Source organism: Lissotriton helveticus, chromosome 3_1 (assembly GCF_964261635.1).
Source record: "Lissotriton helveticus chromosome 3_1, aLisHel1.1, whole genome shotgun sequence".
NCBI lineage: Eukaryota > Metazoa > Chordata > Amphibia > Caudata > Salamandridae > Lissotriton > Lissotriton helveticus.
In genome coordinates this window covers 543,173,802-543,201,341 of record NC_136061.1, presented here as the reverse complement: position 1 = coordinate 543,201,341, position 27,540 = coordinate 543,173,802, and the positions used below count along the sequence as shown (strand labels likewise).

The following is a 27,540-nucleotide window of genomic DNA, read 5'->3' as shown; positions in this document are numbered from 1 at the left end:
TGGCTTGCTGTGTCCATTTTAGCATATTTTCCTTCAATGAAATGTCCCAAGCATAGTACCAAGATGAGCCAAAGAATGAGGATAAATGCACCAAAGGCCACCCAAAATTCAATCCATGGAGAGATCAGATAGGTTTCTTTCAGCTGTTGAAAAAGTTCCTTAGCTTTATCTTTAAAAGTTTTTGTTGATGGCTGTTTCTTTGCTTCACTCAGGTCTTCAGATGAATCATCGAAGTTGATGAAGTAGCCGGATGCTGTTCTGTCAATTGTTCCAATTGCTTTCGGATTTTGCTTTGTTTCATTAGCAAAGTCTGCAGATACATCATCATAGGTTGTTGTTTCTTGATGAAAAGCTTTGATTTGGGTTTTAAGAGGTTCAAGTTCCATTGCTTTGTTGCATAGTCCTTGTTGATTCACTGTAGATTTTCCAAACGTGATCAGTCTTCCAGTTTGAGCCTCTGTATTCGTAGCAAACATTGGTGCTCTGCTACTTCTTGGGAGTCCACTTGGCCTACTGTTTGTTATCGGCCACATGATTGTGGTTTTACCAGGTCGATGGATATGACTCGGTTCTCCTTTTTACCAGCAAGGGGCGGTAGTACTACTGATCTTGTCCCGTTGATAGACAAGACAGGAACTGCTTTTCTGTAAGAAGGTCCAAATTCCTTCTTTACCGCGATCTTTTCTCTGGCCAGATCCCCGACTTTTGGAATCCAGACAGGCCTTGCTGGGACAGGTGGTTTTTCCTCAGTGGTTGTTGGCTGTTGTTTCAACTTTATGTTGCTCAGGTCTTTTCTTGTTTCATTTAAGTCCTGCAAAATAGCCAAACGATCTTTGATATCAAAGTTTTTGTTTTTAACCACTGTAGTCTGACTATCAAGATCTTGGATCATCATTCTAGTCCCGAACAATAGTTCGTACGGACTGAACCCTTTCAGAGAATTCCTTGGCAGGTTATTTAGACTACGTTGGACACTTATTAAATGTTTGACCCACCCAGCTCCCGAACCTAATACCTTTTCCGTTATAGATTGCTTTATGTCTTGGTTTTTTCTTTACACCATCCCGTATCCCTCAGGAAGGAAGTGAGAAGAGTCCCGCTATGCAATGCTCATTTGGCCATGTTTCCCCATAAGCTTGATGGCTAAAGGGAATACTTTAGTCAAAACGTAGCATGCTCCTAGCGTATATGCCATTATAGACTCGCAAATCTTTTTATAACAGTCCAGACGTCAGCCGAGCGCTGGGGTCTACATTATAAGTGAAAATTAGTCTTTATATGTTAATATGACGCTTTTTCATGATGGGTACTTTCTTATTGTTGTTGTTTATCTGGAGCGAAATGCCATGGCAATAGTCCTCCTCGCTCGCCACTGCGATCTCTGTTACAGTCTGGGCAGTTTTTTACAAAAATGTGATGATGCAGGCTCATGGCTGGCCACCAGTACACTGATTGTAATTCTTCCAGAGAATCTTTTTGCTTAAGGTGTCTGAGACCCTCACCCATATGTGCGTCTGCTATTAACAAGCCTCTCCTGTCCGTGTTTGGAATTACTCTATCCCCCACTCCAGGGATTCGAGCAAAAGGGACTGAGTTTGCATCGATTATGTATGTATAATTGAGTGGATAATTGATCGGTAGTGCTGAGCAGTCGCCTTTTGATGACGTTTTCACCGCCAGCACAGGTTCACCGTCAATGTGTTTTACTGTACGCTTTTTTGTAGCTACTGAGGCCGGTTTAGTTGCTACCGCTGTGGCTGTGTCAGCCAATGAATTTCCTGCAACGTGAACGCCATCACGCTGATGACTCAGTGAGTGTATCACGTGAGTTTTTGGTAGTTCTTTCTTTAAAAGAACTAATTGTTCCCAAAGCGCTTTCTGCTTTATTGTGGCACCTGTGTCATCTTTGTAACCGTTTTGAATCCATTTCTGCAAATCGTTATTGTATGATTTGACGCAGTAATACGAATCGCACACAATAAGTGTCGGGAATTCGCGATCGGCATTATCTAGCGCCATTTTTAATGCTATAATTTCAGTTTGTTGTTCTGAATTATTTTCCACTGAGTGTGTTTTTGTAAGTAGAGGTCTTAATTTACCTCCGCGCCATACTTCTTTTACAATTTCACATGTGGCGTTGTAAGCCAGCTCTCCCCAAACTGAGGGTTGAGCATGACCGTCTGTATATATTACACAGGCGTACTGTCGTAAAGGCAGAATGTCGATTGGCAGAGGGTATTCTCTCTCATATTCTAGATATTTTAATTCTTTCATTTCCGGGTCAAAATAGTATTTTACTTTGTCTGTAGCAACAGAATTTACCCATTGTATCCATTCTGGATTTAGTGCAGTTGTCGGTAAATTACATGGTGTTGTTAATGCCTCAAAAGCTGATTCTGCTGTTCTGACTGTAACCTGTCTCCCGTCTGCTTGGCATTTTTCCTTTGCTACAGCTGTTTGAACCGCATGAACAATGCTTTCCTTAATGCTGAACCTTTTTTCAACTTCTGTGTACAAATGTGATTTGTATGCTATTGGTACCTTCTCTCCCTCATTAGAGGTCAGGTATGTGAATCCGCATCTTCCTGGGATGACTCGAATCACAAGGTTGCGTGTATTGTCACGTGTTTGTAATTTTGTTTTAACTAACATATCTGTTTGTAAAGATCTCAAAATTTCTGTGTGTTTTTGAGTCCAATTGATTCTTTTAAAATCTGGTTTTATAAGATCATAGAGAGGTTTAATTCTCTCTGCATAATTTATAATGTAAGTTCTTCCGAAATTTAGGAAGCCTAGAATTGATTGTAAGTTTTTCAGTGTTCTAGGTGCTTGGATTACAGCACATTTCTCTAGGAAATTGTCAGCCAGACTTTTGCCTTCACTTGATAGTTCATATCCTAAAAACAGGACTGTTAGTTGGGCAATCCTTGACTTTTTAAAGTTGAATTTGTAACCCTCTGCTGCGAACCCAAGTATTATGGTGTTCACTCTTTTCAAGTGAGTATCCAAGTCATCATCTGTTAGATAGATGTCGTCGACATAAGATAATGCCTCGTCATCATATGTTTGTAGTAATTCTGTTACTCTCGCTGAGAATAATCCTGGGCTGTTTTTGAACCCCTGGGGCAAACGACAGAAATTTTTTTTTGCGTGCCATTTATTGAGAACGCCGTCAAATATCTGCTCTCTGGTGCTATATTTTGACAAAAGAATCCATTAGAAATGTCTAATGTGGTTTTGTATTTTTTGCGCACTATGTTATTCATTAGTGCAGCACTATGCGAGTTTTGTACTGCAAATGTTTTGCAACATGAGTTAAGGTGTCTGTAGTCCAAAACAAGACGATATGAATTGTCTGGCTTGGAGACAGGAAACAAACGGTTGTTCATTTGTGAGGTGCAAGTTTCAATCACCCCCTGGTATTCAAGTTGATCTAGGATCTCTTTTACCTGTTTTTTAGCTTCTTGCTTAATCGGGTACTGCCTCTGTGCAGTAGGTTGTGATTTTAACTGGATTTTATGAGGAGGGGAGTCCTCATCCCATCCCACATGATTTTTATATAAGGCAGGGGCTTGAGCTACTGCCCACTTTCTTGCAAGTGTATATTTTTTATGAATTGGAATATTGTTTGAGAAGGCAGGCATAATTATTTCTTCGCCATGTGGGCACTCCCTGACAAACTCTGGAGGCCAGTCTCGTTCAGCTAGAAGGATGTCATAGCCCTTGGAGAGATTATCCCAAAATAGACCCCTTATTTTTCTAGTCTTATCCCCCTCTATACGCAATGTTATTTCATATATTTTATGAGGTTTGCTAACTCTGGTATCTGCAGTTTCCACCTGAATGTATTCATTCGTGTCCACTGTCTCCAGATGATTCATAAGGACTTTGCGAGCTATGCTCACTTCTGCTGCGCTGTCTAGCATTGTCTGAGCCCATTCTCCGTTTTTCAGCTGTGTCCTCAGTATTCTCGGCATTGTTAATTACTTTAATACTGGCTACCTTCTTTTTTGGAAATTGTAATTTTTTATTCAGATGAGCAGGTTCTTTGTCTTTGGACTTGACGTGCTCTTCCCTGTGTTCTGATCGTCCTCTTCTTTCCGATTTCTGCGAGGAAGTCTGAAAAGATTGAGAGGGACGTGTATCAATATCTTGATATCTATCAGGTTTTTTTATATTATCCCTATTTCTAAGGTTGTATTTTTTCACAGAGGGCTCCCTTTGGGGAGACTTGCGTCCTTGGTCAGGAGATCTTTCTCTCCGCCGAGGAGACCTTCCTCTGGACTGGAATCTTTTTTCTTTAGGATTGGATTGTTTATTTCCATCCCAGCTCTTTTTTTGAGTGTTTAAATTATTTTTAATAAATACTTTTTCAGGACTTTCAACTAGTTGGGATTTCACTGGTATTCCACCCAAACTATCTCTTCCTAGTTCTTCATAGGATTTTTCTATGATTCTGGCAATTTCAGATGGTTGGTCTGCTATATTTGTCTCTTTTAACCTCTGGCGAATCGCCACATTTGCTGCTTCTCCCTTTATGTTGGCTAATAATATTGCAGAGACCTGCTTGAAGTCTTTCAGTAATTTCATACCGAGAGTTAAAGCGGGTTCTGGACCGTATTCATCTTGAATCTGTTTAGCACATCTGGTATTACTGACATGGATGGTACACCATGTGTTTTTGTGTAAATGGAAGCAAAGACTGTTCCCCAAGTGTCACAGTCCTCCACATGTGGTGCAATTCCCATTGGAAGACAGATAGTCAGAATCCTATGTTTCTCAACAGGCGTGGTATCTGGAAACACCGCCTCTATTTGAGTGATTTTTTGTGCTAGCTAGAAAGGAATTAGTTCCCGTTTTGCGGGTACTTTACCTAGACAGGACTGTATGTTCTGAGGTGTAATTTTATTTGTGTTCCCCTGATGACTGGTCAGCTGTGGAATTTTGATTGCTGGTTGGATTGTTGAAGTCCGCATTACATATTGGACTAATTGTCTATGTATTTTTATTAATTGTTTTAGCTGTGCTAAAAGATTTGGTGCAGGCATTTCTTCAATGTCTGGATGTGGTGTGTATCCGGCTAGGACCGGCCACGTTGCTCCTGGTCTACCTAGTGGACCGAGCCTGGTGATGTGATTATTCTGTTTTAGGGCGCCATGAAATGAAAAAAATGAATTTGAGTGGTATTTCCACCTCCTCGAAAGGAGTGTACTCATTAGGAGGTTCCTCTATTTTGTAATAGTGGAAGTCCTTTGTTACAGCGTTTGCTGCTGGAAAGTTTATCCATGAATAGAATACCTCTGTCTGCCGATATTCGTGTGCCTCAATTACGAATATGACTGTACCACCTCTTGGTGTCAGTCCATTTTCTATAAGTTTTAAGGTTATAGATTTTCTTATGTTGACCGGGATGAGTATTATATCCGGGTCATTTTGCAGCAGAGTATTGTCTGCTACTAGGAGTTCAGCTGCTATTCTAACTGTCTCCCTTTCTTCTTCACTTTCTGTCATTTTACTGACAGGAAGGTTATTCTGTTTGTTTGCAGATCAAGTTTCTATGGAAACAAAGATTAGATGCACACTATTTTGGAACAGTGTATCCTTCAACGTTGAGTAAACCAAGAACCATACATAGGAGTCTCCTCCTGCGAGGTTTGGCGGATATGACCTTTCACCCACTCCAGACGTCTTTGGAGTATTATGGGAAAAAAGGGGTCTGTGTGAAAAAGCATGACTGAGTTACTCTAATGTCTTGCGTTAGTTTTATCGCTTATCCAAACGTTGGGCGCCTTCTAGTGTAGTTCCTATTATCCCAATAGGCTCTGCGCATTGGAATAATATCTTCAATAGTATAGACCTAGGGCAGAGGTTAACTAGGTCTTCTACCGACGATATTAGACTTAAAGTTTTGTGTTTGCCAGCTAGCTCAGAGTTCACTAGAAACTTTCTCGAATAGGCAGGGAGGATTTTAACCTCCCTGGATAGACAAGAAGGGATTTAGTTTCTGGCAACCATAGAACATGACAACTTTGCTCTCCCCTAATCAAGAGTGTATCTCTAGAGTCGTGTGAAAACAAAAGACAACTTATTTTACTCAGTCAGTTCAGTGCATTCTTAGTTTCACCAGATTGTAGAGAAAAGGAAGAGACGGGCGTGTTCAATAAAAAGATGTTATTTATTGATCAGTCTCCTTTCTCATACAAGAGAAATGAATCGTTATTATTGTAATGCTTATAGTTAAGTAAAGTGCATACAGTAGAGACAGAATTATAAAATAATACTGTAAAAGCATTTATATGGTTTCTGAGCCATATGATACTTTAAAATGGATAAAATAGATACATACATATATACATTTGACTAATCATACTCAACTGGTGCTTCTAACCACGCCTACCCCAGTGTACCTGACCTAAGCCTAATACGTGGGCGGGAGTAGATAAGTAGCAGTTTAAGTTAAGTTTGTTTTGCCAAGGGACTGACTCGAGAATTCTCTGCAAGGGGTTATTCAGTTCTGTACCTGAGATCTAGAATGATGGAGGGCTGGTATCTCTTATCCCAGGTCTTGATATTCCAGCTGCCTGCGAGGGCTGCTTGGAAGCGCCGGAGCTGGATTTCTCAGCAGGAGAAAGACAGCGTCTCGTTCTCAGCGCGTCAGGAAGGCGGGGCAGCGCCTGTGGGCTTCGCTCTCTGCTGGGCTCCTCAGCACGTCTCGCTGCTCCAATCTCGTCACCACCGCATGTGTTTGCTTAAGGCAATGTCGGTAATATTTATACCTGAAAGGTGCCGAGATTGACGTAAGGATGGACATATATACGTCAATAAGGATGTCATATGAACGGGCTCGTTCGCACATTCTTTTGCTGAAGTTCTCGGTGAAATCAAAACAATGGCTATGGGAATTTCCCAGGTCGCTGTAGGTTTGATTTGTTTTGAGAACTCTGTATGCCTTATCAGGGGCTGGAGGAATATGACTTGTCTAATTAGATGGCATGCGTTATGACCTAATCAGATAACGTGCTTCTGTGCCGTGGTGTGGCTTAATCAGATAACGGTTTTTGCACCGTTGGATGGCTGCTAGTTAATTATTAACCAAACCAGGGTCAGAAATAGGGGAATCGATACAGTACCTATAGGAATACATCACCATACAAGGTGACAATGATCTCAAAGGAAAGCGCAGGACTGGAAAAGTGGCATATCTGTGACATGCAGTCACCTGACCGTACTTCTGCATTGACATCTCAGCTCTCAAAAGCCTTGTTGAAGCCGTACTAAAAGTATACTGCTCTGTCTTCTTATATTTAAAAACGTGCTGCTCCAATTTCTTTGGTTGTGATTAATGTTGGTGATTTCTTCTTTCTGGGTTTCAGATGCGGAGTCCATAGCATGTTCCCCTTGCACTTAGCAGCGCTGAATGCGCACTCAGACTGCTGCAGGAAGTTGTTGTCATCAGGTAGGTGATCCCAGCGTGCAGCTGACTTTACTTTTATGAATGGGCTTTGCTTCTGAGCCGCAGGTGTATCCGCTGCAGTGCATTGTTAAGCCCAAGGCTAGATTTGTTGGTTGTGTCGGATCCTTGTGTTTTGGCTTGCAGGATCCTGGGTGGCTTTCCTTTGGGCATTTTGTTAATTTTGCGTATCCTGTATTGTCCAAGGCTGAAGCCCTCTGGCTCTTCCCTTGGCAGCTCTGCAGTGCACCTGATCCAACACTCACTTCTATCTCAACCTTCCCATCCCAATCACCACTCACCTTGAGTCTGCACTCCTCCTGTGCAATGTAACCATTACCTTAAACAGAATTTAACAACAAAAATGTGTTTGACTTTTCAGTCTTGCCATGTCTACCTCTTCCTCCGCCTGCCTGCCCCGGCCCAGGTGGTCATATCCTCGTACCGTTAGGATCTCTCTCCTACTCTTTCTGTTCAACTCGGTGCTTGAAATGGAAAAATAGAAGTGCAGGTCCTCTGTACCAGAGTACCTGCTGGATTCTGAGAAGTGCCGGTACTTTCCAAGTAAACGGATTACGTGTCTCTCCCTCTCAAAATAAGCAAGTGCCACTACTCCGTACCGGGCAGCACCGGCCCATTTAAAGCACTGCTCAAATTTGCCATCTCTTCCCCTGCTGTGCTGTGATCTCAGCTCTCTCCTAGAAAAACTCTTCTCCGTGGTGTTCTTTCTGTCTTTCCGGCATCTCTGCCTTATTTCCCCCTCTCCACCCGTTTCCTTTAAGGCAGTGCAAGTTAAAGGCATAGTTGCATTTAATGTATTGGTTGCAAGTAACAACGCACTGGTCACAGTGGCTAGCCGGGCCACGGCATAAATGACGTCTTTCTAAAGGTGATATAAGGACATTTGGACAGTGAAATGTTGTTCAAATTAAACGGTGAATTGAAATGCGTTGGTCTTGAGGAGTATTTCACGGGGCCACATTTTACTGGGCAGCAAAACAAAAGTTGTCATTATTTACTGGTAGAATGTGTTGAAACAGAGTCATGTGAGATCTATGCAACTAGAAGCTTAATGGTGTGTGAAATCATAGTGAGAGTTGCTTTGGTTGGTGTTTGTTTTCCTTAAGGTAGCTTCCTGTTTTGCTTTGTGTCAGTCTGCGGTGTCATATGCTGAAAATAAATATGTGTCGCATGATGTCAAATGCATCACAACAAGCAAGCCATATTTAAAAATAGATGTATCACTGGCATCACAATTCCTGTTATCGAGCTGCCAAGCTCGAGCGGCTTCTGTCGTTTCCATGGTAACTGCTTTGCTAACCACGGTGCTTGCCTTCTGGGTTTAATACTAACAGATTTTTCCGTCTCTGCAATATTTCTTGTGATCTAAATAGGACAAAAGTATAGCATAGTGCCCTCGTTTAATAATGAGCACGTGCTGTCTGCAGGCTTTGAAATTGACACACCAGATAACTATGGAAGAACATGCCTACATGCGGCTGCTGCAGGAGGGTGAGTACAATGATCATTACCTTGTTTTTCTGCTTGTCATATTCCATAGGTCTACACACTCCTCCAGCCATAACTAGTACTGGCAACAGCAATTTGCAGCACAATGGACTGGACACCACCATTCTTGGTGGAAATTCAAAATTACTAATGCCTAAATCTAAATCCAGTTTTCAGATTGACCGTTTTTTGGACACCTAGCGAACTGTTGCAGTGAAAAATCAACTTACTACCAGTGGCTTCTCGCCAATAGTAATTGTGTATTGGTCAAGGAAACAAACAGGGGTAAAAAATTATTGAACGCACTCACTTATTAATTTCTTTGTCAAGATCCAATTTTCTTTAATAACATTTCCAAATGTATTCACTTAAATTCTCTATTTCAATTTAGCCATTCATTTTATTTGATTAAAAAGAAATACTGTCATGATTTTTGTAAAATGTTTTGAAATTATCTGTATATACAATTTTATTGATAATTGACTCTTCAATATTATGGGTTTGAGTCATAGCTCAAAAGAAATCACCAAGCTGTTTTGCTTTTTTTAGAGCTTGAAATACACAAAAAAATGACTGTGTATTACAACGTAAGCCATTTACATGAGGAAGACCGCTTAGCATCCAAGTTGTGATATTTGCTCACATTTATCACTATCATCACATGGCCAGAGTTTGATGCCCACCAAAACATCTATTGAATAAACAGAAATACTGTTTCATTATTTTTTTTTCGTTTATTGAAATTATCTGTATATACAATTTTATTGACAATTTAATCTTCAATATTTTGGGTTTGCGTTGTAGCTCAGAATAGATTATCAAGCTGTTTTGCATGTTTAAGAGCTTGAAGTACACCAAAAAAATGACTGTGTATTACAACGTAAGCCCTTTACATTAGGAAGACAGCTTAGCATCCAAGTTGCTCTATTTGCTTACATTAACCAATATTATCACGTGGTCGGCGTTTGAGGCCCCCCAAATCAACTATAGATGTTGTTCTAAACTCACTATGCCAAGTATGCAAACTCTAATTCAGAAATTTTAAAAACTGTAACCGTCATCTTGAAAGAGTTCTTGGCTATCGTTTAACATACCTGATTTGATTAAAAGACACGTTAATGAAAAAATCGTGTTCGTATTTAAGTAAAAGAAGCTCATAATGAGTCTCATTTTAACTCTTACATTTTAACTTTTACATTATTAATATTCAGTTACTTTCTTATTGTCTTAGATTAGGTAAATGATTAATTTTGAATTTTAGGGCCATGAAGAATTCAGTAACAAGAAATGCAACGTTTTTCCTATATCAATTTAACATTAAGCCAAAATGAAAGCATTGATGTTAAAATAAGAATGATATTAAGCACAGTTTGTGTTTTATTATTTCATATTATGGTTACATCATAGGTAAATCATCGTCAGTTATAACCAGTTCAGTGCAAGAGATTGGTAAAGTACTCTTTTAAAGGGCAGTTTTTAATTAATGGGAATTATCATTGAATGAGTGTGAATTGAGCTAAGAAGAGGTAAAACGGCGACATTTAAAAACAAAATTCATCTTAGGTGGACAATTAGGTGGGAATTCACTTCTAGTACTGCTTGGTCATTGATGTAAAATAACCCAGAACAAAACTTTTCTAGTTGTCTTCGATTCTCCCATTACATGTAATGGTGAAATGTATGTACCTTTGATATGTAAGTGCTTCTGAATAGTATTTCGACATTTAAACAGAGTATTTGTATTCTTATTTCTGATACATTTGCCCATATCGTTCACTCTACCAATCAAATGTTCTTATTTTGCAGCAATGTGGAATGTGTCAAACTCTTGCAGAGCGGTGGAGCAGATTTCAGTAAAAAGGACAAGTATGGAAGGTAGGCAAAATCATCAAATTTGAAATATAAAAAACCTCAACAGAGTACGAGCCAGTGAATGTTAGTAGAATGAAAGTAAAGTATCCACATTGCTTACGCCCGTAGTAGTCAGCCTACGGCACAAAGCTATGAACTTTGATGCATGTCATTGAAAAGCGACTCTGCTGTTTAAATGTAGCTGATGGTAAGCAATCTTGTGAAATGTAGTCCGCTCTTACCTAGGCACTGCTGTGGTTTGAGTACTTAAAAGGGTGCCTTGCTGAATTCTGCTAATGTGTGATTCCCCGTTCTGTGACTGAAGCTTCGCCTTTAAAAACAGGGCCTTATTTAAAGGTGTATTTTATGGTGACATACCTTGAAGTTATGCCTGGAAAAATATTTTTCTCCCAAGAGAAAGGCAAGGATGTGCAAAAAAAAAGTAGAAGGAAGACAGGTAGGAGAGGGCCGGTGGGAAACTAGAGAGAGTGAGAGGGATAGGAAATAAGAAAGAAACCACTTGAGAGAAAGCTAGAGGCTGAGTCTGACTTACTGAAGGAACAGAAGAGTTTGCAGGAGTCCGGAGTGGATTTGCCAGATATCGCTGATGATTTTTCCGGAACTCTTGCAATTTAAGCCTGAATCTAAAATAAACCCAATGCAACCAATGAAGCATTTAGGATTGTAAAAACGGACACCAGAAAAGTGATTGTCTTTGGCGTCAGCAGATTTCTTTTGGCAGTAAGCTTTGAAGGTAAAAAAGGGGGTCTGGACTTATAATTCATTAGGAATGTGTTTTAGTACTCTGTTTTCGATGTATGTTCCGATCTATGAAATGGCTGTACAATTATGACTATATTTAGATGAACTTAATATTGGAACAGTGAAAATTGATTTTATATTGTACATGTTTTATACATTGCCTTTTTAACTAAATTATGGATTATTGTATTTATTTCTTAACCCCATCCAACTGTATGTAAATCTACTTATTCTTCTATTTACAAATGTTATGTACTGTTGTTTTTATGTATCTTTTATGGCTCCAAAGGGCCGAAATAAAGATTTATGAAATGAAATACACCATTCCGCATCCCTAAACCTGAGGTAAAAAATCTGCGTTCCCCTGCCTGCAACGTACACAACAGTCAGATTCACGCAGTCCAAACCCATGCACCCGTGCAGGAGTGTAATACACCTGATGTATAGATTTAAAATGAATAATGCGTAGATTCCCATTCATAATAAGTGTCACTTTCAATTTACATACAATCTTCCAATCCTTCTCCGAAATCGGCTCAGGCAGACAGGTATTCCATCTCTCCCAATTGCTGTCCGGTTCATTTATACATTCATCCTTAATCATTTTATATAATCTGGAGATCACTTTTTTGTTAGTGGGAGTGGTAAGAACAAAACTGTAGCGATAGCAACATGGTGAGTTTGCTCTATATAACACTGCAAAAACAGTGTCCATTCTAGTCGTTTTCTTCGTCCCAGGCTCCACACTGTAAAACCAGACATCAGTGAAACATAGGCTTATAGAGGCAGCAAATGTTGCACAGAAATAAAAAAAAATACTTGAGGTGAAGTAGTCTGAAACCTACCTTAAGACAGACTACCTTTCCAGTAAATGAACATAATGCATTCTCCCACACACCTTCATTTCCTATGTTTATTTTCATTTTAAACGTCATAGTGCTATTGGCAAGATGGTTCTGTTTGAGTGAGAAACTTACCTGTAGGCAATGACCACCGTCCATTTGAAAGGGTTTTGCAGGTTCCAATGAGGGTAATGTTTTAGTAACTTGATCTATGCAGCAAGGAAACCATCAGAGAAAGTGCATGCATGTGTTGTATATCAAAACAGTAAGAAATGCAGAGTTTATAATGTCCATGCCAAACCTATGTAAAGTAGCAAAACGAAGAATACAATTGAAACAAAACAAAGGGTTCAAAGAGTACTGCAGTTGAAAAATTACACCACCAAGCATTCAATAGCAAATATACCAGACACAAGTTGTCCCATCCCAAAAATTTGCAGGACCTTTCCACGCCCCATTTTCTCTCACCCTAAAAGCTCTAATATTCTTAACCTCATGTATAACCACTGCACCCAAGCACACAAGTTCTTAATACTTCAAGCACCAACTCTACATCTCTCAGAAATGCTTCACAGTGCCAGGTCCACTACTGCTCACTACCCAGAAACTGCCTCCTTCACCACAAACCACTGTATCAGTCATCTCTGTATGACCGAGTCCTATCTTCAACTCGCATTTTAAAACCAATATATGCTCATTTTTATAGCCTGGTTACAAGATCATCTGTGTCACCAGACAACTTGTGTCTGGTGGGGGTACCACCATCATCCACAAGCCCACACTCACTTGCAAACAAGCAAACTTGGAATGCGTAAAGTTTGTTTTCATTCAACAGGCTTACCACATTCAACACCATAAATCTGCACCATATAACTTCACGAGGTCTACCACCCTCCAAAGCTCTACATGAACTTCACCTATCACTTCACTAAATATGCCAGGCTCTCTCAAATGGTATTGATCGATTCTCAGCAAAGTCATGCTCAATTAGAGCAACTAAATCATACATCGCCCCAGAGAATCCCATACTTCTACACAACCTTACTCGATGCTCCTTACAAACTAATCACAATAAAGGTTGAAATCACAACCTCTCATTTGCAGCTCATGTTCTTTTGATGTTCCATTGTCAAAGTAATTGACTGGCCAGGCTCCTATCCCATCTTCCTGCTTATTTACTTTTACTCCTCCTAGGCTGATCATGACTTGTATCACCAGAAAATGGGTTATATCTCTGAAAAAATTCGCTGTATACACACTGAACATTTTTCCAAAATGTGAACTTCTTATTTATGGATAGCAGTACTGCAGTCCTGAATAACAATAACGTCTTGCAGCTGACTATCTACTCGTGGCTCCCCTTAAACTAATAAAAATCTTGCAAAATTTGGAGTCTGTCCTGGTTCTCACAAAGACTAACTGGAAATTTGGAAGTGAATAGCATAAAAACATTTTGCCACTCCTTCTTATTAAATTAAAATGACTTACAAGAGAGTGCATGTATACACGGTCTGCCAAAGGAACCTGTCTAAAAGCAAAATTACATTTCTTCAAATTTTGCACACTTAGTTTTCTGGCATTTTCACTCTAACACGACTCCACAATCAGCAGACAACATAAACCCATCTGTATAAATGTAATAAAATCCTTACCCCACGATCAACAACATTAACCCCTTAGGTGCTGCGGATGGCCGGGGGTCTTGCGATCCCTGTCCACTGATTAAATCGCCCGCACCACTGCGAAATTCGCGCCGCGCTCAACGGGTTAACCCATTAGAGACGATATCAGACTGAAACATCCGTGAGTGGCTTTTTATCCCAAAAACCTGTGATCATGGATGAGCTATCTGCCATCGTCAAAAAACGAAACCTAACAAATTACATTTTAGACTACTTAACTTCTACCCTCCTTAAAGACAATTTGCGTATCTTTGAGTCTGTCTGGTGCACACTAACAGCGCACACAAATAAACGTACCACTGTCTCAAGGATTGTTTCCAGAGGCATTAAAAACAGACCAAAACCACTCCTCGCCCTAAAAAAAACAACCTTGACCAGAGTCTATTTTCCAACTGTCAGTCAGTATCAATTCTCCCCTGGTTAGGGACGTTATGTAGTGATGTACAGCAGTTGAATTGAACACCTTTGTCGCTAAGGAACAGCTGCTTATAGACTACTTGTCCGGCTTCTGCCCAGGCTTCAAAACAGGCTCGTTGAAAATCATAGATGGTTTTCATCACATATTGGATGAAAGCGACTCCCTAACTTACCAGGTCTTCTTAATGTGTCACCAGCTTTCAGCATGGTTCATCATGAAAGTGTAGTTTGTATCCTGGAACAGAGCAAGGGCTTTCATGGCAATAGTGTGAGACGCTTCTCCTCCAGCTGCCTACAGTACATAAAGACAACAAGCATTTGCAATGCAATAGATCTCGCATTTACGTGAGTTTGAGCTTTTGGCATTGTAAATGACAATGTCTTTTATTTACTTTTTGGTTTGTAAAACAAATAAAAGGCATTGTTATTTGCAATGCTAATAGCTTAAACTCTTGCACGCTGCAGCACCGATGCCCAAAGACTGCACGCTGCACCACTGATGCACAAAGACTACACGCTGCTCCACTGATGCATAAAGACTACACGCTGCTCCACTGATGCACAAAGACTACACGCTGCTCCACTGATGCACAAAGACTACACGCTGCACCACTGATGCACAAGGATTGCACACTGCACCACTGATGCACAAAGACTGCACCACTGATGCCAAAGACTGCACGCTGCACCACTAATGCCCGAAGACCACATGCAGCACAACTGATACCCAAAGACTGCATGCTGCACCACTGATGTCCTAAGACTGCAGGCCGCACCCCTGGTGCACAAGGAACAAGCTGCACCCCTGATGGTCAAAGACTACATGCTGCACCACTGTTGCCCTAATATTACACACTGCACCACTGATACCCAAAGACAGCACACTGCACCACTGATGCCAAAGACTACATGCTGCACCACTAATGCCCGAAGACCACATGCAGCACAACTGAAGCACTAAGACTGCACGCCGCACCCCTGATGCCCTAAGACTGCATGCCGCGCCCCTGATGCCCTAAGACTGCACGCAGCACCACTGATGCACAAAGACCACACGCAGCATAACTGATGCCTTAAGACTGCACGCAGCACCCCTGATGCCCAAAGACCACGCTGCACCAGCGCACTCCTACTGCCCAATGTCTAGTGAACGTGTCTTATTACACACTGCATCACTTCTGCGCAGTGATGAGATGCTGCAGGGCCACTCAACTGTGCAAAATCACTACACACTGCAGCACTGCCGCCGATGGACGACACATTGTACCCCTTCAGCCAACAAACTGCAAGCAGCAGCTCAAGTGCCCTAAACCTACACGCTGCACCCGGATTGTGAAAGACTCTGCTTCCCGCACATTGCGCCATGTGCTCCAGACCAGGAGCAGCTGCTTGACTATCTAGCGCCCTGAGGCCGGTGGGGGTGTAGGGGGGAGTCTACAGACTCAGGCAGAGAGGCTGCCTTCAATGGAGACGCAAGGCAGAGACACCCTCACAGGCACTTGTGCTGTGTGACTGAGGGGGCAGGGCGTGGAGGCCCCCAATGGCCTCTTGTGGGCCCCGCACAGGGACTTTCGTTGCCTCTCCATGCTGACCGGACGCCACGTGGAAGGTACTCCTACTTTGAAACTCTAGAACTTGGCAGTGACGGGGGCAGTCTTTGCCTCATTTTAATCATAACATAATTTATGATTTCACCAAATCGGGCTGGAAGGTTTCCCGAGTGACTTCCTGATGCGAGTTCAGAGCTGGGACTTTTACCCATTAGGGCCTTCCGCCGGGTGCAGTGCTACAAAGGGGTCGACAAGAGACTGCCTGCCATGGAGACGCAAGGCAGAGACACCGTCACGGACACTCTGTGATGCCTGGAAGCTGTCCGCTCTGCCTGCTGCGACTGACTCTCACCCAGCCCCTCTGGCCTTACTGAAGAGAAGAGTCGGCCTAGAGCTGGGAGGAGGGACCCCAGTGGCCTCTCGTGAGCCCTGTGCAGAGACTCACTGACTCTCACCCAACCCCTCTGGCCTTACTGAAGAGAACAGACAGCCTAGAACTGGGAGTCGTGCTGTCTGACTGGGGGGGGGGAGGAGACCCCCAATGGCCTCTTGTGGGCCCTGCACAGGGACTCACTGACTCTCTCCAGCCCCGATGGGCCCCTGTGCCGCACTATTTATTTAAAGTGCCTAGTGTGCAAACAAAGGGAGAACACGAACGAATCAACCTCATTTCAGATGCATGACCTAAAATTAAAGAAACAAAAATAAAATTTACAGTGCATATGCTGCCCGGAATGTGCGCTCTTGAAAACCAATGGGGACCTCGCTCATCAGAAGCTTAGAAAGCAGCGAAAAATAGAGGAGGCTTCAAGGGGGCCGTTAAAGTCCATCGCTTGCCATGACGTAGACTTTTCTCTTTTTCTGCCGTCCCACTTGGACAGCCTCGCCTGCTTTCCTTCTGAAGTAAAAGGTTTCTTATTTTTATGTGGCCATGTGGGACGACAGAAAAAGAGAAAAGTGTACGGCAGACAAAACTCTTTTCCGAAGGCTGGGCGACGCCGGGCAATGTTAAAGAGGGGCGGAGCTTAAAGCCAGTTACTGAAAGCTACCTAAAAACATAAAATCTTGCCAGCGAGACTGCGCATGTGCGCAGCCCACGCAGGCTCGACTCAAAAAGTTTCATCTGAGGACAAGCTGCAGTCCCCTGTGGTGTTCTAAAAAGCTCAACCGTAGGCCGTGCACTATTCAATATGTACTTGCAGCCAGGCCCGGACTGACCGTTGCGGGCACCGGGCAATCCCCCGGTGGGCCGCATGGGTGGGGGCCGGTTTTGGGTCCCTAGGGGCCGTTTTTGTTACAGGGCCGTAGCTGCAAAAACGGCCCTGTAACAAAATCGTCCGAAAACCGGCCCTGGCAAAGAGCGCGGTCGCACCCCCAACCCCTCGGGGGAGGGGGGCCGGCTGAGCACTTTGCCAGGGCCGGTTTCGGTTCCCAGTCCGGCCCTGCTTGCAGCTGCTGGTTTGAATACCGAAAAATCATGTGCCTCCATTTATTAATATGTGGGTGAAGCACTATCCTTTTTAACAATGTCTACTCTCAAGCACACTCACTTCCCATTTCTGAGAAAACACCACTCATGGATGTCTGAAAACATCTTAAACCGTGTCACACTTACTGTGACACGGCTCCTGTCAGGTAAGTGCAGAGACTTATGCTGCAGGAATGCAACTGTAGATCTATGAAAGGATGCAAGTGGGAACCAAGATGACAGCTGACATGGATTGTGATCCAAACGTCGGCCACAGTGGACTGTAGATAAGGAGACATAGAAATATTGAATGTTACTCTGTGCATGTGTGTGTCTGCTTGTCTGTGCTTGTGTGTGTCAGATTGTATGTGTGTGTGTGTCAGGGTGGAGGCAGAGATAGGTGAGTATCTGATGCACTCCCTTGCCATAACTCCTGTAATGGGGGTCCCAGTATAAAGTTGATAAATCCTAGCTTCTTGTGAGCATGCATGGCATGAAGGTGCCTATTCCTAGTATAATGCTGGCATATTGCAGCTATCAATGGCTTATTGGTACCCGCATCTAGACAAGAGCTGGCCCACGCATAATGCTAGTATTCTCTGTATTTTGTGGATTTCCATGCCATAATGGCACCCATCACTTGGATACTGCTGCACATTGGTAATTCTTAGCATATTGTAGGTATTAAGGGAATGAGCTGGTGATCACAGCAGCGGTTCTCCACTTGTGGTCCGGGGACACCTGGGGGTTTGGGATGCCTACGCGGGGTCTGTGACTGCTTAGAAAATTTAAATAATATTAACAGATTAATAAAGTCTTTATAAGTAAAGAAGCAAAATGTAAAATTGAAAAATTAAAACGTTCTGTAAAGTTTAAGGAATTTGAAATCGGGGGCTAAAAATGCAGTTTATATCCTCAGATTGGTTTGTAAGAGCAATGTAAGTGCATCAAACAATATATTTTTTACAGTTGAATGTAGATAATGTACAACCTTCCTATTGAAATAAAAACAATATATATGTGTATTTGTTTGATGAATGCATGTCTGTATTTTTTTGATTGTTATGCGATTGAAATCATCGAAATAGCTTTCGCCATGGTCCCCGACTTCCAGTAATGAGTCAGTGTGTGTCCCCCAAATCCAATAATGATTCTGGGTATACCGGTAATGATTAGATGCGAGTCCGCAGTATTCAAAAGGTTAAGAACCACTGATCGATAGGTATGTAAGGTAGAATGTATGGCAGCTTTACAAGTAAAATTCACTAATCAATGTTTGAGCACCAAACATGCATTTACTAAAAATTAAAAGCTGATATCTCAGGACAAAATAGGTTTTTTTCAAAAATATTATTACCTTTTGTTTTGGATTATGTTGTTAATTTTTGCAAAATGAAATACACACTTGATTAAAAAAAACTGTGTGTATTACCGAAAAGCTTATGTCTGTCTAGTTGGTGCAACATGTCAGTTGTCTGAACTAGTAAGTCTCCATAACCAAGATTATAGTTAAGATTTATGAGCCTCTAAAATCTGTAGCTCTGCAGAATACAACTTGAAAATGGTAGATGTGTGTATTTATTGCTAGCTTGCTTCTTCTAGGTTATAATCAGTTGTGTTATATGGCTGAGAATCTTTCGAAAGAATGTAAAATATAGAAGTGAGGAAAATTGAAATAATAAACCATGCCAACTCTGCGCCAGGATACCCTCGCGGGTGATAATCCTTTTGCGAATACACATAAGCTATCCCAGCCTATGTGAAGCTGCATTTTTAGAGCTGACTGTATCGCTTATGGATTTTTAGGCATATTGTGGGGACTTTTTTTCTAAAAATGTACCATTTACCAACCTTGTTATCAAAATTGTTTTGGGAGGAGTGAACTTCAAATCAGTGGGGGGAGTGACGTTTGTTTGACACAACATAAAAAAATTAGAACATTTCATGAGGAAACATAACTAATTTATATCTTTTAGCCAATGTATTTGCAAACAGTGTTGTAAAGTACCTTATTTCGGCGCCTTTTTTGCTATTTTGTTGGGAGGAGTTAGTCCACACACATCCTCCTGGAGGAAGCCAGGCTGGCTTACTTCACTCTTTTGATTCGTGCAGTTCAGGTCCAGTATGAACAGCAGCACATTTCACTCTCCGCAGGCCACCTCTGGCCATGGGTTGTTTAGTTCTTCTTATTCGTCCGCCGCATGCGGAGTCCAAAATAATCCGTTTTTTCATTTTGCAGGACGCCTTTGCACTATGCTGCTGCCAATTGTCACTTCCACTGCATCGAGATGCTGGTGAACACCGGGGCCAACATCAACGAGGCCGATGACTGGGGACGGACCGCGCTGCACTACGCAGCAGCCTCCGATATGGACAAAAAGTAAAGTGAATATTTCTGAATTATTGTTTGTTGCAGGGAGAGGAGGACAGAATGTCTATTTATCAATGCCAGAACATATTTTATTGTGCTCACAAATTGTGATTTTGTATGTATTTGGTGATTTTTTTACCTGACTCGCCATGGCAAAAATTCTCAGCCCAGACCCACCCTGGAGGAGGACGTCTCTAGGATGGGGCTGTGGGCTGTGGTCTGGTGCTGGCAGCCCTGCCAGGAAAGCGCCATAGGGGAAGAATAGCCAACATGGCCTTGGGGACCACTGCCCCAGTGGCTTAGTTTTAAACTTCATTAGGCCAAAATACATAATGGTCTGTAAAAAAAAGACCTTGCAATATTTTGAGAATTCGTACTGGTGTTCCCTTTCAAACCTTTATCCACAGTTTGGATGTCACTCGAAAGCAGAGGGACAGAGTGATTCCATGAGTGGAAAATGAATCAGGCAGTTATTTCCCTGCCCCTAATGTACCAGCTTTCACCCCATGGATCTTCACTCCAAATAGATCTACCTTTGGTGATCTGACATCACTTGCACGTCACCTTCTTTTGCTGCAGCCATTAATGACTGCAGTCGTTGTACTCTTAAGCACAGCAAAAAGCCTGACATCGACAGTATATTCTAATCAATGTTTTTAAGACAAAACAACACCTCATCAGTGGTAGCAAGCGCTATATAAATGAAAACCCTTCCCTGTTCTATCCCTCCACTATCCTTTTCAATTCAAATAACAGACCAACCTGTCCACCACTCAAATTGATTTCATATTTCCCTATACTAATTCACCACTAATTGTTTTTGGGTTCCGGGTACACATGCATTTCCGATCTTTCTCGGACCAATTCTATTCTTCGAAAGATGTCTTTCCACTTAGATGTTCTACCTCCTAAACATACATTTTACATTCCTCAAATTCTGTATGTAATTGAAACATATTTATAGTGGAGAACTGTGGCTCACGGATTAGCGCGGCAGACCCTGAGGCAGAGGTCTGGCCTGGGACCAGGGTTCAATCCCCGTCGCGGCAGGGTCTTGGGCTCAATGTCCTCGGACCCGATAATTCTCGCCTCGGTGCCTACTCTAATCATGGGTTCCACTCTGCAACTCTGGGCGATAGCTTGCTTAATCTCCACACCGTCCCTAACAACGCTAGGATGCCTGGCTTCACCTTGGGGGTGCCCAGGAGTGGACACCTCGCAGGAACAGGCCAGGAAGGGTTCCACAGCGGTATTCGTACAGCGCTTAGAGACCCCTGGGTGATAGGCGCTATACAAGTGCAAATTACATTAGATTACATTACATTGTTCCTGATGCCCACTTTATTCTTTCTTGTAGGCTCCTAATGTAATTCACGTAATGACTTTGCAAAGTGATGTTTGGCACACCTTGCTTCAACCTTTCGGAGCAAGGTGCATTAGTGATAGGATGAGAGATGATTAAAAAGGTGTACATCAATGGGGTTTTGTATCGCTGCATTACACATTATTTTACATTATAGATATTAAATTAAACACATTTACAATTTGAGATATTCAAAGATTAATGGGGTCCTTTCTGGTTTGAGGAGCTTTGTCAACCCACTCCTCTCTCTCCACATTTCGGGGTAAGGCGCTGCTAAGTTTCCAGTGGCAGATGGATGGCCCGCTCTGGTTAGGTGAAGGTCTCCATCACTCATCTTTCTTGCTAGACCCCATCATTCAAGACATGGCAATTCTGCAAATGTAAATAGAGCAAGCACTGCCATAAACAATGCGTCTGGCTCTTATGTGCTAATACATGCACCGCAAGCTTGGGAAATAAATAATGAGCGCAGGCACAGTAGACACAGAAAGAGGCAGGTTGCAAAAGACACACAGCACAAGTAGGGGCTGATCATTTGTGCAGGTTTGTATTTGCATGTGTTAGCACATTTAAATCTTACTACACTATCAGACCACAACCTTAATACTCTGTATTGCTGCAAAGTCTCCTGTGACACTCAAACACTATTTCATAAACCCACATGATACCAATTTACTGCACTAGTGCATGGTCCCAATTACGCTGAATCTGTGTTACTTTACAGTGTCCACAAGTAGATGCTGGTATGCATAGGTCCCCTGACACAGAGACTACCATACTCCATGGGCCCATCACATAGCGAGCACCTTCTGTAGAGAAGCCATAGCACAGGGACTTACATAATGGAAAAGTCCTGTATCACTGAGAATGTCACCAAACAGCACCCGCGACACTTAGACTAAAGTACTGCATATAGTTCATGATACTGTCACTGCCTGCTGCAAACGACCTCTGACATGAAGTTACCCTGCTGCATATGAACCGTGATTCTTAAACTAGCTTAATCCTTGGGCATTTGACATAGAGGCTACAATAAGTTAACAAAAAGTTAAAATGAAAGTTTGTGATAAATCCCTGCTCCAGTTTGAACTAGTGACTAATCAATCACACATGGATTTCACAAAGAAGTGTGTGATGCACAAGTGATCTTGCTATCTAATGAAAATATTACAAAATCAGACGCACCATTAGTGCCCATTGTTTAACCCAGTTCCAAAATATTGTAACCCAGTTGTTTAACCTAGTCTCTGATTAGGTGTTTTTCTGTGAGCTGCCCACAGGGCAAGGACAATGGCTGAACTCAATGGACACAGTTGAGTGGATCTGGCACAGGATATGCTCTGCAACCAGGTCCTATCCCAGTGCCTGTGCTGCACAGGTCATGCGCATTGAGCCTTGTGACACCGGTGCCGGCCTAGGGCCTCACCACACTCCAGGCTTTGTGCTCGTTGCCAAACCATCAGCCCATAGCCAAAGTTAACGTGCCATAGGTGCAGTGGCGCAATGGCACATGGTGCGGGGCCTAGCTATTGCCAGAGGCTTTTATGTACGGCTGGAACTATTCTTGGGTGTGCCCGGTGGAACATAGGCCTCTTGTGCCCGGCAGACTTGATGGCGCTTGAGCTTGTACTCACTCTGCATGTCTGAAGGTGGGCTCTGGATATGGATGTCATACATCAAATCCATATTGTTAAGAGTGAGTTGTGTTTACCTATGCCCTTTAGACATTACCATATGTTTATCACCACCTCAGAAATCCACCGAAAAATAACCACGGTTAAAGTGAAGATCTGGTTCTAAAGTAAACTAAATTCCACAAAAAACTACAACTCTGTTCCAGGGCTTCTATGCAAACCATAAGTTATGCTCTGTCATACACTGCCCAAGACCTCTCACGTGATATCGCTAATGAGATCCCAAATTACATCATGAATGACATCACCCATGCTATTTTAAATGGCACAACTGATGCCATCACTGATGCGATCACACAGTGGACTTACCTGACTGGAAATTTCCATGCCATAATGCTGTACTTTTATTTCTGAAAATATTTGAATTTGTATCAGCACACTCTGATCCAAAGCTTAGTTTCCTAACATTTCGACTTTTGGATTTTCCTTCTGTCCTGAAGAGATTTTGTATTGGTCCTGATGATTTATTTCTCAATTGTTTGTTTTGTTAAATTTGCTACCTTTTATTTAGGTAATAATACCTACTACCGAAACATAATTGCTCTACATTTTAATAGTGAAAGCAATAAAGACCGCAGTAAAGTGTTGGTGAGTAATTAGGTCACTTACTTCACCTCTAAAGACTATTATTTTATTCTACTAAAAAGGCATCATCCAAACTTCCTGCCACAGGATCTTTTTAATAGCACCATTGATCTGAAACGTATCAACACCCACAAGTGCGGTATTTGATGTCCCCATAATACACCAGAAACTATTGGATCAGAAGACTGGCTTAAATGAAGTGATGCTATTGTAATTATCAGATGATTGTTATGTTAATAACTTTTATTAGGCGCACAGCTGCCCCAGCGAAGGGGCGTCCTGACGCCAGATCAAGTACCACAACACAACAGATCGATGCTGGAAAGACAGGGGATCAATCAATAGTAACAAACAGATGAGTTTTTATGGCGCGTCTGAAAAGAGTCAGGCTGTTCAGGGCACGAATATGGACAGGAAGAGAGTTCCACAATCCTGCCGCCAGAACTCGAAAAGAGCGACCACCCATCCTACTCAGTCTAAACCTGGTCTTAGTTGCCAGATATAAAGATTCCGACCTGAGCGCCCGCGCGGGAACATAGGGGGAAACAAGACCCACAAGGGCTGGAGGAGAGGAGAATTTCAAGATCTTAAATGTTAGACAGAGGGCCTTGAATTTAATTCTCTGTCTAACCGGCAGCCAGTGAAGAGAAGTCAAGACTGCGGAGACAGAACAACGTCTCGGAAGGCCAACAATGGCCCGCGCTGCGGCATTCTGCACCCTTTGCAGCCGAGTAGCCTCCGCCTGATTCACTCCAAGCAGCAGTGCACTCCCATAGTCCAGCCGAGAGAGAATGGAGGCTTGGACCACCAGTTGCCGAGTAGGGGGGTCGAAGAATTTGAGGACTGGTCTCAGTCCTCGCAGAATACCATAACAGGTAGCTGCAATCTTCTTTGTGTGGCTGGTAAAGGAGAGTGTAGGATCCAGCCAAACCCCCAAGTTCTTAACTTCGGCAGCTGGGATGGGAGTCACCCCCAGTTCAGGAGGCCACCACTGATCTCCCCAGAGTTCCGCCTGCTTCCCTAAAATCAGGACCTCGGTCTTTTTGGCATTAAGCTGTAAACAGTTAATGCGCATCCAGTTAGCCACGGCTATAAGTCCTGCACGGAATCTGGGAGCAGTCACCTCAGGGTCCCCACTGAGTGTCACCGCCAGCTGCGTGTCGTCGGCATACGATATTGTGTTTATTTTATTCTAACTATTATCTATACATTCTATGCTTTACATATAAGGAGGAGAAGCATTGAGTTAGTCACCAGATGAATATACTTTGATTCATTCTTTTAGACCTTCTGGTCTGGCGGATGCTAGCATGGAAAAGTGGTGGGGCAGCTCGGGAGACGAGAATAATCATTGTAGAAAAAAGGAAACTTACCTGCCGCCTCACCGCCTTGCTTCCTCAGTGTTCTGCAGTTCCCAATGAACAGGCTCCCAGACTCCCCTGTGCCAATCCAGATGCTCCTTTCATGCTGGTATTACCCGGCATGAGAGAAGCGCCAGGATTGGGTGGAGCGGGCTTGTTTTATGCGCCAACAAGGAGTGGGAAGCCTGTGCCTGCTACTTTCAAAAGACAGTTGGCCAAACCATCATGCTCACTTGCAGTGCCCTGTGCCCGCCACTCCTCCTACTGCTGTCAGATGATGGCTCCGCCTACAAGACTTGGCTCCAGCTCATATTGTAAAGTAAAATCATAATAAGTAGGTTTATTATCATTTTATTTTACATGTTATATGTTTTCATCTGCTGGAAGTGGGGCGACGCTCCTCCGCCAGTACAGGAGAGCTGCCGCTGCTTATCTTCAATATTTGCATATTTTTTAGTATAGAGCAAGGAATAAAAACATCTGCTACTCTTGCACATTCCGTTTATGGAGTTGCATCATGACCGGTGTCCTTAGTGATATGCATTGCCTCTGATATGCCTGGCACAAAGGAGCAAATAGCAATTGGACTGAGATGATACCCTGCATTCCAAGAGGAGAGATAATTCGATTCCTAACGACCTAACGATGACAGGGCAATTCTTTAAAAGATATTCTTCAGTCTCTGTCCTCGTCAGAGCGAACTCTCAGTCGTCGATGAACTGGGTCAGTCCGTTTTTCACATGTTTCCTGAAGTGCTGGTTGTAGGGTTCTATTCTCGGATGGATTCCAGAACATTTGTATCCAATACCCTCACAACCTGCTTCTCTGTTTTTGTCGTTTTTTGAATCTTCGTTGTTGGATCACATTAGAAGGGGCTGATTGAAGAGTCATGGCCAGGGTTCAGTTGGCTGGCACTTTCTGTGCGTTCCGGCATATGCACCAGTCCACTTCGTACGCTGTACATACAACCTTAAGTGTGATTCTGGGAGGGAGTGAAATGGTCCCAGCCCTAGTTCGACCCGCTGTTCGTAGATGGTCAGACACATGCTTGCCACCTCGTTTTAAATTCTTAACTCTGTTGATAGAATAATAACAATATTTAATAATAACAATAGTTCAGGCACACCCTCGTTAAGGCATTCATCAGCTCCACTAGATTTTGGGTTTGAAAGCGAGTGCAAATTGATAATAACCTTTACAAAGCATTGCTCTGAAGAGCAAATGTATTGCTCTCTGTCGGAGCGGCCAACAAGATACATTTGGAGGTAGCACCCACCAGCAGACAAAACAGACAACCATACAAAATCCAACAAAATGGTAGCTGTTCCTTTCTTTTTTGAATAATACAAAAGTTGACAACTGTATTATTTTGCTGCCTCTGGAGACAGATGTATACTAGCTATTGGCAGGACTCTTCCATACGGGTAAAGCAAGGACCTTTCTACTGCTACTGGCTGCCCTATAACTAATTGGATAACATGCCTACAATTACCAAAGACTTGTGTGTTTCAGAAATAGAGGGACAATGTAAATTGCATGGTATTAAAACAGAAGTGTTATATTCCGTTTGGTATCTGGCATGATCATATTCGCTATGTTCCTGTTTCGACATGAACCTCAAGCAGCACACATCTTGCTAACTAAGTTATTTTGGTTACTTCTTCTCAGTGAGAATGTCCCTTTGCCAAGTCTGTATGTTATGAATTCTACTTCATTGCAGAGACTGCACCCCATATAAATGATGTGCCTTGTGTTATCTATTATATATACAACCACATTGTACTCCGCCTGCTCGGGCAGAGCTGGACCATGACTGTCATCAGTCAGTCATGCTTGTTTTCTTGTGCTTCCATTCTGCTCATGAATGCTGGGAAGCTGCATTTAAACCCACAATAACCTTAGCCTAGAGAGGAACCCAGTGAAGAGGGTTTAGCAACAGAAACTATTCACAATAGAAAAGATAAAGCTATTCTTGTAGTGCTGCCAGAGCTAATCCCACCCATAGAGTTTACAGTTTGATAGACCACTTGATATCCTTTTTGTTGTGCTCAGGGTTACAGTTATCACTACCGTAGAAGTTAAACGTAGGCAGATGAATTAGATGGGCAATGGTGGGTATTCTATTTTCTTGTGTTGGTTGCTTGTCTTTCTAAAAGTTGTCTGGTTCACATTGGTGTGAGGTTCATCCTCTGCAGCAGCTGTTTTTGCTGCCCCGCCTGCTCTACCTCCACCTTCTGAAGGGATTGCTTCTAGTAGGTCCTTGAAGAATTCATTGATCATTAAACTATCAGCACTGCTCCTGAGTATAATGACAGTGTACATATTTAACTAAATTGAGAACATTACTGAATTTATCAAAATTGCGAATGATTATCAGACTTTGGTTTATTGGAAATGATCGCATAATGGACCAAACGTATGTCTCTCTGTGATATGTCTTCCTGTGCCAGAAGACTTCATAATTCAATCTCCCCTAATGGAACTTTGTTGAAAATGTGTTGTAACACTTAAAATAAGATCTACCTTTTTCTTCATTCCTTTGCAATCTTTAGTTAAGATTTAGATATTCTACATTGGAAACACTGCATGTCTTGAGTATGAGTATGAAGAAACAAGCACACTACAGCTCAGACTT

The 27,540-nt window shown here is 42.4% G+C and overlaps 1 protein-coding gene across 6 annotated transcripts in view; it reads left to right on the top strand.

The window, feature by feature from the left end:
* Positions 1 to 27,540, top strand: part of ANKRD44 (ankyrin repeat domain 44) — a 766,729-nt gene that overhangs the window by 454,563 nt on the left and 284,626 nt on the right. For 3 of the 6 annotated variants that reach the window (XM_078680434.1, XM_078680433.1, XM_078680432.1), the window contains exons 11-14: positions 7,374 to 7,456; positions 8,899 to 8,962; positions 10,766 to 10,834; positions 19,771 to 19,911. In XM_078680434.1, coding sequence (XP_078536560.1) covers positions 7,374 to 7,456; positions 8,899 to 8,962; positions 10,766 to 10,834; positions 19,771 to 19,911 — 357 coding nt within the window. Of the gene's footprint in view, positions 1 to 7,373; positions 7,457 to 8,844; positions 8,963 to 10,765; positions 10,835 to 19,770; positions 19,912 to 27,540 lie in introns of all 6 variants that reach the window. The other 3 variants (XM_078680431.1, XM_078680429.1, XM_078680428.1) reach the window with 1 other exon arrangement.